At 61.3% G+C, this 10,248-nt stretch overlaps 1 protein-coding gene across 1 annotated transcript; it reads right to left on the reverse strand.

Moving 5' to 3' along the window:
• Positions 1-4,342: 4,342 nt before the first annotated feature.
• CHST3 (carbohydrate sulfotransferase 3) lies at positions 4,343-6,458 on the reverse strand. Its single transcript, XM_074155157.1, has 3 exons — positions 6,268-6,458; positions 5,728-5,949; positions 4,343-5,573 (listed from the first exon to the last, which is right to left on the reverse strand). The coding sequence occupies exons 2-3, from the start codon at positions 5,862-5,864 to the stop codon at positions 4,343-4,345; spliced, it is 1,368 nt and encodes a 455-aa protein (XP_074011258.1). The 5' UTR covers positions 5,865-5,949; positions 6,268-6,458.
• Positions 6,459-10,248: the final 3,790 nt, after the last annotated feature.

The following is a 10,248-nucleotide window of genomic DNA, read 5'->3' on the forward strand; positions in this document are numbered from 1 at the left end:
CAGACTCCAGCGGGGCTGGGTGAGGGCAGGCGGGTGCTTGGGCCATGGGTTTCCCTCCAGCCCCAGCGCCAAAATCCCATCTGATAGCCGCGCAAGGGCAGGCGGGGGATTAGCTCCTCCGATCCCATTAAATGGAGCTGGAGCAAGCAAGGACAAGGGGATGGGGGGGGGGTCAGGACAACTGGCAGAGCAGCCACGACCTCTGAGGTTTGGGACAAACCTTGTGCCAAGCTGGAAAAAAGGCCTTTTTTTATGCGTTTCTGTGGGCCAGCCTGGTGGCTTGGCTTCATCCACCGAGCCAGCTGCTGGTAGCGGTTTGCCACCTCGGCCATGCATTAAACAGCAAGGTGTCCAAGGTGGCATTGCAGAGACCTGCCTGCCCTGACAGCTCTCACACTTGGTGGGCACCGGCATCTTCTGATTCCAGCAGGAATTGCCCCTCCAGGGCAAGCCCAGCCACGCCAGCACGGCCCCAGCGAGCCCCGAGTGTCCCCGAGAAGGAGGCAGAGAAACAGCAGGGTGTACCTGCCGTCCAAAGTCAAGTCTGGATTAGACTGGCGGAGGAAAGTATTAACCGGAAAGATCCCATTTGGAGGGGAACAGGGCATACATAATTTATTAAAGCTCTCACTGGCGCTACATCATCTCCCCTCACCTGCAATAACCCCGAGGAGAAGCAGGCTTCGCCTGGTCGCCCTGCCCCACGGGACCCGTGTCCCCTCACTGCTCTGGGTTACTTGCAGAAAATGTCCCTCTGGTGACAATCAGCGTCACCCCAATGTGCCTGATTTCCTCCCAAAATACAGCTGGGGCAGGCTGAGCAGGTGAGCCCGGAGGCAGCACAGCTGTGGGCACTGACCTGCATAAGGAAGGGATGGGCTTGGGCTGGAGAAGTTGTTTTGAAGCAAGCCTGATGCCTTTGGGAGCTGCTTTATTTCTGAAAGCTTGAATCCCTTGAAAAGAAGATGGGTTTGGTTTGGGGGTTTTTTGTGGGGTTTTTTTTGTTTGTTTTTTTTTTGTTTTGTTTTGTTTTGTTTTTTGCATTGGTGTGGCTGGAGGAAGGGTGAAGCTGCATCCTCTGTCTGAACACAGGTACGTTCTTGCTCTAAGGCATTGCCTCTTGCTGTGGCTTTCCCAATGCCCGCTTTTTCTCCCAAATCCATGCCTTTCCTCCTATAGGGAAGGACCGGAGCAAGGCCCGGCAGTGGCCGGGGCAGGGTGAGCAGGAGGTGCCCTTCCTAAGGGGACAAACCACACACACACACACACACACACACACCCTCGATGGGCACAGAGAGAATTCAGCTGCTTTGGTCTCAAAAGGAGCCACGTGTTCCCTGTGGCTTCCCGATGTGCCCGGCGCTGCGTGGGAGTCACGGCTACAGGGGTTTAATGGGAGCAATTAGCCCCGGCGGAAATCTGCACGGGTCGGGGGCAGGCTTGCTTTCTGTCCCATGACATTTTTGACGGGAAGCTGGAGGGTGGCCAGGGAGAAATGCTCCTGCTTAGCTAGAAATGACAGGCTGGAGCCGGCGGGGGCTGAGGCCGCGGTGGCAGCGCAGGTGAGAGCGGGCGGTTGTCGCCATCCCCTCCGGCCTCAACCCAGCACAGCTCCCCTGTCCCTCACCGCATGCTTCGTGTTCCAGTTCTGGGCTCCCCAGTTCAAGAGAGACAGGGAACTACTGGAGAGAGTCCAGCGAAGGGCAACTAAGATGATTGAGGGATTGGAGCACCTCCCTTAAGAGGAAAGTCTCAAAGAGCTGGGGCTCTTTAGCCTGGAGAAGAGAAGGCTGAGGGGAGACCATATCTATGTTTACAAGTACCTAAAGGGTGGGTTGAAGGAGGATGGAGCCGGACTCTTTTCAGTGGTTCCCAGTGACAGGACGAGGGGCAACGGGCACAAGCTGGAACATGGGAAGTTCCATTTAAATATGAGGAGAAACTTCTTTCCGGTGAGGGTGCCAGAGCCCTGGAACAGGCTGCCCAGGGAGGGTGTGGATCTCCCCTGGAGATCTTCAAGACCCACCTGGATGCAGTCCTGAGTGATGTGCTCTGAGCAACCCTGCTTTGGCAGGGGAGTTGGACTGGATGATCTCTAGAGGTCCCTTCCAACTCTGACAATTCCGTGATTCCGTGTCTCCCTCTATTTCTCTGTCCTTCCCCCTCTAGACCTTGCTTTGCCCAAGCCCTGAGGTTCCTCTGTGCGCGGTGGGATGGGAAGGGGGGGACGCTGGGCACCCTTCTGATGTCCCCTTCCCAGCTCTGACAGCTGAGCAGCTCTCTACCCCCTCGTGCCGCTTTGTAAAACGCTTAATTTAAACTTTATTTGCTTTGCAAAACCCAACCTCACGGGTACTTTTGCAGAAGCACAGGAGAGGCGTCTGCCTGTCGCTGCTGCCATGGGTTTGGCCGTGTCCCCCTCCACCCCCCCCCACCTCTCCTGCTCCATGGGATTTTCCCAGCGCCCAGCTGCGGGGTCTCCAGCCGACCTCGGTGACCCCTGCCGCTTTCCCAGTGGGAAGCCTCCAAACAAAACCCGATTCACTCGGCAATCCCGGGGCCGCTTGCCATGCCAGGAGCTGCCTGCCAGACGGGGTGTAGAGCTGGGGGGGGTGGGGGGGAGCAGCTCTCTGTTGCCCGCGTGCCCTGAGTGCATCGCCCATGCCATTTGAGGCAAAGGGGGGGGAAAGAAAAAAAACCCCACTTTTGCACCCTTTCCCGGGTCGGCCGCCATCGAGCATCCTGGCTCCGCACCTTGAGGCCAGATGCTCCCTGGCAAGAGGCAGCCGCGCTTGGAAAAAGCCGGCACGGACAGACGGACGGACGGATGGATGGAGGGGCAGGCAGGCGCCCGGGGCTCCGGTGTGGCTGCTCCCTGCCGTCCGGCCCCGCGCTCCTCAATGCCGCCTCTGTTCTCCCTCTTGGGTCAAAAAAAACGCGGCTTTTGTGAGCTTGGCCCAGCGGCGGCTCCTCGCCGGAGCCCCGGCGTGTTCTTCCCGGCTGCCCTCCGCCGGCAGAAACGCAGCCCAGCTGTGCCCAGCTGCCGCCGACGCTGCCTGATTATTTTTATTGTTTTGTTTTATTATTTTTTTTTTTTTTTTACTTATTTATTTTTGCTTTCAGCCAACAGCTCTGGCCGGGGAGAGGCGAAGGGCAGGGGGGGGGCCACTGCCAGGTGAGCCCCTGCACGTGGCAAACACCCCAAAACTCCCCGTGCTTCTACCCAACCCCAGGTATGAGCCACCCACTGGAAATTATTTCTGGGGGCTCTCCCCCCCCCCTTACCCCCAGGCGGGAGGGGGGACGACGGGACATACACGAACACCAAGGAGCCAGGATATGCTTTGGACTCTGTGCTGTTGTATTTTTGTTTTTAATTAAAAAAAGTCCGACCGTCTTCCAGCAGGCGCTGAGGTCCACAGTCGCTCCCGTGCCGGGTAGGTGCAGCCCCAGCACTGGCTCTGCTGGGGGTCTGGGGGGGTGGGGGGGATTTATAGCCCATCGGTCCCTGGGGGGGTCTCCCGAGGGAGCAGGGCACGCGGTGGTCTCCGGATGAAGTCTGACCTCCGTCACCCCAGCGCCGGGTCTCTCTGTTTCTTTGCAGTACCTTGTGCTGCTTTGATTTTTTGGGCTTAGCTTCTCGACCTGCCTCCCCCCCCACCCCCTCTTTTCCACATAATAAATAAATAAGTTGGCCTGGTGACCCTAGTATGAAAATACACAGGAAAAAAAGGCAAAAAAACCCCAAAACCAAAAAAACAACAAACCAACCCAAAAAGCCCCCCAAGCAACTTTGAAGAGCACCAGACCACAAAGTCACCTCATTTCATTGCTGCCCAAGTGCCGGCCAGTGCTCCACGGGCGACTCCTGCCCCAGCACGTCTTCAGGGCAGTTCCCAGTCTGTGCTGGTGGATGAAGGCACTAAACCAGTAAGGCCTCTGGGGTCTAGGTCCTTGCTGGCTCTGTGGGGGTCTTCTTCTTGCCTCGTCCCAGCTACGAGGACAACACGAAGGCGCTCGGCCCCATCATCCTCCGCTCGCCCTCCTCTTCCTCGGCGCAGCCCCCCGAGATCTGGAGGTGGTCCCGGCACCGAACTCCCTGCCACCCCCTCACCCTTGCGATTTCCCCCTTCCTGAAGAAATTGTGTAATTTGGGCTCTGTGGGATCCCGAGGTCGGCTCCATTGGGATGCTCTGGTTCCCGGGGTGCCGCTTTCCACCCGGCGGCAGCAGCAAGGAGTGTCTCCGGGAGCGGGGACCCCCAAATCTCCTCTGGGCCAGCCGAGAGCGTGGCTGCAGCCCCTCCTTCCCCCCCCCGCCGCCGTCCCCCACCACCACCACTGTTACGTGACCCAGGAGGGCTGTGCCTCCTCCAGCAGGCTGAAGGAGCGGTTAGCCAGAGCAGCGGGGCTACTAGCCAGCTTGTAGCCGAAGAGGCGCATGGCCGGGGCGCAGGCGTCCTGTACCACCTGCGCCAGCTTGAAAGGGATGCTGAACCGCCACTTCTCAAACTGCTCGGAGGAGTTTTTGCGGGTGGAATAGACGCCGCTGCCGTCGCGGGGCGCCTGCGTGTTTTTGCCGATCCACTCCTCCACCTGGGGGGTGAGGGGGAGCCCGGCGAAGCGGTACATCTCCTCCGCCTTCTGCAAGGGGGCCCGTGCCACGTCCTCGTAGCGGACCAGCATGTAACGACCCCGCAGCCAGCCCGGCCGCCGCAGCCCCAGCTCGGCCGACAGACGGATGCTCTCGCAGTTCCCCCGCAGCCGCTGCACCTCCTCCTCCCGGAGGGGAGCCTCCCCTTCGGAAGCCCACTTCTTCCAGGTCTCGTACTTGCCAGAGAAGGCCACTATGCGGGAGGCCAGGACGGCCCGGGGGTCCCGCACCAGCTGGATGATGCGCACGTCCAGCCGGGGGTCCTCCACCAGCGGCTGCAGGAACTCCAGCTGCCGGATGCGCACCGTCTTCAGGGCCACGTGTTGCTTGCGGCGGCACGCCTCGGCGGCCAGGGTGATGTTGAGGGGGCCACAGCGGCGGTTCTTGCAGTGGTACTTCTCAAAGACCTTCTTGGCGCTGGGCGTGCAGACGGGCTCCTCGCAGAGCGAGCGGCTTGAGCCTCGCCGAAACATGAAAGGTGTCAGGTGGCCCTCGGGCGCCGGCGAGATGAAGCTCTCCAAGATGTAGAGGTCGCAGAGGAGGAGCTGCTTGAGAACGTCCCGGTAGACCAGTGCTGAGCCCACCGCGTTGGCTCCCCCGGGCTCGAAGGTCACCGTCCTCTCGATGTGCCAGAGGGGCTCAAAGAGGTAGAAGATGCTGCCTTGCTGGTTGAAGAACTCCCCCACGAAGGAGGAGCCGGTGCGGGTGGTGGCCATCAGCAGGACATGCCGCCGCGGCTCGGGGTCCCCTTCACCCACCAACTGCAGGGTGACGTTGTGCAGGTGGGACCTCAGTTGGGAGAAGGCGGCATCCAGCTCTCGTAGGGAAGCCAGGGAACCATTCTCGGCCGGCGCCGGGCTGGACTCCGTGCCGTTGGCCTCCGCCAGAGCCTGCGGGGACTGCTTCAGCTTGTCCGACACCCTGCGGGGAGACCCAGCCCAGCATGGAGGGGAGCGGGACCACCCCCGTGTCCTGGTAGGGCATTTTTGGGGGGGGGTCCTGCTGCACAGAAGCTGAGGATGTGGGGGAAAGGAAGGACTAAAAGTGTGGGGTGGCTTAGGAACCCGCTCCCTACCTGGAGATGAAGTTGTTCTCCTTCTCGATGATGACGAGGCCGACGACAAAGACCAGCAGGACAGCGTACTTGCTCCTCATTTTCAGGCAGTGCAGCAGCTCCCGGAAATCCTGGGGCAAAGCGCGTCGGATCTCCATGGAGGGGGCACACACAGGTCCCTCCCACCCGCCGGGGAGGTGTCCTGGGCTAGCCGCCCGGCATCCTCTGCCCCGCCGGCCCTGCCTGCGGGGAGAAGGAGGGTCAGTGTGGAGGGTCAGGGGGGGCGCTGACCCTTCCCACAACGGATGGTCAACAAGGTCTTGACAAGAGCAGTAAAAAAGGGAGGGGGGTCCTCTGTACTGCTCCCATCCCACCTGCAAGCAGCAGCTGCCTGAAGCCCCCATCGGCCGCTTCCCCTCCATCCCAAAATACCTGAAATACTAATGCCTGATGGGACCCCCTTCCAGCGCCTCCGCCGGCCGCCCCTGCCAGCCCTGAAACCCAATCGCCGCCAGCTGCCTGCTCCCCCCCAGCCAAAAACCTGCTGCTGGCAGCAAGGGCCGCCCCCCCACCGCCCCCGGGTGCGAGAGCAGGTCCTCATCCCGATCCACGAGGCATCATGGCTCCCAGCCCTCTGGAAAGAGCTACTTGGGGGGGACGGATGAAGGTTCCGCCACAGGGCCCCAGCCTGGGGCCACGCAGCTTCCGCCTTCCCGCAGCACGGGCAGCCACGGAAACGAAACCCAGAGGGCTTCCAGCAACGACTGGTGGGACGGAAAACACCGGCTGCCGATGGTCACCCCCCCCCCGCCCCGGGTCGTAAAATTCTTCCGGGGGCTTTTTCCGAAAAGAAAAACCCCCCAAATGACGGTGCATCCAGTCGGCGTGGGATGCAAAACCCACTGGGAGGCTCAGCATCCCCCCGGCTTCTTGTGGGAAAAAGCCACCCCACAAGTGGGATGTGGCAGGGATTTGGCGGGGCGGGGGGGGAGGAATGCTGCCATTCGGGACCCCGAGGCAGGTCCCCGGGCGTGTGTCACCCCTGCAGATTTACCTGCGTGGGGGGCTTGCCCGCTACCTGGCGGCTGGTTCGCCGGCCGCGTGGGTGACGCTGTTTGCTCGTCCCGCTTTCTTGGCCAGACTTTTGGTGACTCAGGGAAAGTCTTATTTGGATTTGGTTTGGCTCCTGCCAGCCTGACCCCGGCAGCCCGTCCCACCTCTGCTTTCAGGGGTGAAGTGGAGGGGGTGGGAGGGATCTCAGCAGAGCCCTCTCCTTTGGGGTGTGCCCCCCTTCTCCCCCCCCTTTTCCCAGGGTTTGCCGGAGGGGAGATGCCCCAGCCAAGCTGTGGGGTGTGGAGCGGGGAAGCCCTGCCAGGCATTGCGTCACGCCCAAACCTCCTCGATGCTGGCCGTCCTGGCCCAAAAATGTGCATTTTTTGCCGTTGCTCGCTCTATGCCCCTCCCGGCTGGGAAGGGGGGACAGCCTGGGGAGTGCGGTGGGAGGAGAGGGACATGCCCCACGTCCAGGGCAGCATCCCAGCCCGCCCGGTCCCCAGCCCTCTCCGCGGGAGGACCAGGAGTTTCCCGGCTTGAGCAAACCACTTGGCTCCCATGGCCTGGCTTTGAGCCATCCCGTTCCCAGAAAAAAAGCTCCCAAAAAAACCAGACACCCACGCACCGAGGAAGCTGGTGCTTGGGTGGGATGCAGGGGCCCTGGAGAGCCTCGGTGGCTCCCGAGCACCTCCCCCCTGCCCCGGCTCCCCCATTCCCCCTGCAGTGAGCGGCACCGACATCCCCCCGCACACGTACGACATCCCCCCCCCGCACACGTAGCTGTGTGTTTAACAGCCCTGTTGGTTTAGTTTGTCAGCACGAGGATCCTCGGGGACAGGACGGTGGCTGGGGCAGGTGCCTTTCGCCACGTGTCCCGCCCCCCCCCCCCGGCATCCTGCTCCTCAGTGCCCCCGCGACGACAGGACTTGTCGGAGTTATTTGAGCAACCCAGAGAAGAAATCAAATACACACAGCCCCCGGCGGGCGGCCGCCTCTCTCGGCGCCCGGCAGAACTGTCGGCTGCGCCGCTGCAAAAGATTTTCGGGTTTGTGGCATCTCGGGGAGCGGCGGCAACCAGCCGCATCCCTGCCCTCGCCTCCCCGGGGTGGGGGACCGTCCCCTCGCTGCCCGGAGCACGCAGGCATCAGGGATGGTGTGAAACAGCTTGCTCTGACAAAATCCCAGGGCAAAGCTAGCCTGGAGTTTCTCTCTCCCACCCCCCACCTCCCCCCTGCCATGTCCCCAGACCACAAATGATGCACAGACCAGGAATTATTCCCAGGGATGACACAGGGAGCCATTTCCAGCAGCGCTGGCAAAACCCCCAACTCATGGGCCCGAGGCAGACATAATTCATTAAATAAACAGCCGGCTGCAAATGTCCTGCCCGGGGACCCACAGGGTGGCAGCAGCAGGCGCGGGGGCCCTTGCAGGGCTGAGCCATGGGGCTTGCGGGGGGGACACAAACGGGGTGACCCGGCGAGGCTGCTCGGCATCCTAAAGCTCTTCCTCACCGGGGCCCGCGAGGCGCAGCCCGGTCGGGGCGGCGAGCGAGCCACAAGCGTCCCTTTGTGAGCGGGAACAGAGGGGCTCTGTGCGCCCCACGTGCTCCCCTCCGGCCGCCCGCCGGGGCTCGGCCGGGCCGGGAGGTGCGGGAGGGCACAGGGACGGCTCCCCACTGCTGCCAGGAGAGCCGAGGAGATGCTGCTACCACCCACCGGCCCGCTCCCAGGGGATGCGGGACGCTCACACTGCCCCACCGGTGGGAGCAGAGGGACAGACGGACACCATGTCCAGCAGGGTGGCAGGCAGCGGCCGGCCAACGCTCCCTTCGTACTCGGCGCATCTCAAAGCAAGGCGGAATAAATTCCACGAGCGCTACACCGAGACGCCCCGGAAAGCGGCACACGTGGCTTGGGGGAACTCCCCCGGCGCCGCTCCCTGCCTTTTCCCATCCCTCAGACTGGAAACGCTTTTCATTCCAGTTACGATTCCCAGTGTCGCGATGATAAAAGGCTTTGCTGATTTCCCGGCTGGGTCCGAGGCAGCAAAGGGGCTTTTTCTCTTGAGCGGTGGTGGGGGCTTTGTTCCCATGCCCAGCTGCTCGGGTGGATATCCGCCACTACTAGCAAGTTAACTTAACCCTCCCACGGCAAGAAGGAAGGACCCGGGCAGTAACGGAGGTGCCAAAACATTCAGGTCTGCAGCAGCAAGTCATCCATGGGATGGATGCTGGAGGTGGGGCGGGAAGAGCAGCGCAGCCCCAGGGCAACGAGGGCAAGGCCCACGGTGAGAGGAAGAAGGGCAGGGATGCTCTCCTCGCCCTTCTGCAGGACTGCCTGCCCGGGACAGTCAGTTTTGGGAAAGGGAGGGTCTTTCACGAAGCCTTGGGGCTACTCATCCCCCTTCTCCAGCTGCCCCTGACACCTATGGGGTGGGATCCAGGAAAGGAAAGACGCCTGCGGGCTGGCTGGGGAAGCCAGCTGGAGGTGTGACTGGATGAAATCACATTTTCCTCCGGTGACTCAACAGGCAACAACTGAGCTCCCGGATGAGGAACGGCAGCGAAGCACCTACTTGCAAGCTCCGTCCCTGCCCGAGATCCCTCTGTCCATCCAGCCCCTCCTCTGCCCCCATGCATCCCTGCCCGGCTCCCAGGAGAAGGAGCGGGGGGGGGGACCTGTGGCAGAGCTCGCTGCCCTCGGAGTAATTCCCTCCACGATGCTTTACTTTCATCAGATTAGCAGCAGAAAACGGGAGGCAGCAAAACACAGAGGCTGAACAACAAAGAGATAAGGCGCAGGAGCGCTTATCTGCTCTCCCCGCTGCTCTTTGTCTGCAACCTGGGGAAAAAAAAAAAAAAACAAAAAAAACCAAACCCAAAAACCACCCACCCAACCCCACCCTGGGCTCCCCTCTCTATTTACTCTATCAAACTATTTCCGCTCCCGGCTTCCTCCCGAGGCTGGCCTTGGGAAACGCGCCACCGACGCTTCCCTCTTTGCTTTCATCTCCCAGCAATTCTCATCCTGCCCCTGGCTCTTCTCCAAGGCATGGCACAAGCGTGGCAACCGCTTCGGTTTGCCCTCCCCACCTTGGTGCAGCTAAGGGAGCTGCCCGGGCAGGTATTTTTTGCTTAAAAACATGTGTATTCAAGCTAAACATGGAGAGAAAAAAAAAAAAGTCACCTCCTACGATGTTTATAAAAGTTGCCTAGAATAGCCCCGAGCCTCATCAAATTGAAGCCTGGAAACTGCCCATCGGAGGAGAAAGTTGGGAATGAATAGTCTTTCTGGCTCGGGGAGGGTCGGGGCACCAGCACCTGCGGAAGCCCCAGCCCGTCCCACCACTGCACAGAGAAAACCTGGTGAGCAGGGGCCGTGTCCCCCTGGGAGGACAGGAAGGGCAGAGGTGCTGTCCCCCCGGCTTGGGCAACCCTCTGTGGACATGGCCAGGGGTTTGCTTCTCCATATGTTTGGTCCTTCAAGT

The sequence above is a fragment of the Numenius arquata genome, chromosome 10, assembly GCF_964106895.1.
Source record: "Numenius arquata chromosome 10, bNumArq3.hap1.1, whole genome shotgun sequence".
In the NCBI taxonomy this organism is placed as follows: Eukaryota; Metazoa; Chordata; class Aves; order Charadriiformes; family Scolopacidae; genus Numenius; species Numenius arquata.

Excerpts from the sequence above, each read along its gene's own strand:
- CHST3 (XM_074155157.1), bottom strand. The coding sequence starts at position 5,864 with ATGGAGATCCGACGCGCTTTGCCCCAGGATTTCCGGGAGCTGCTGCAC. Across the intron at positions 5,574-5,727 it reads GAGAACAACTTCATCTCCAG|GGTGTCGGACAAGCTGAAGC; the intron begins GTAGGGAGCGGG and ends GTCTCCCCGCAG.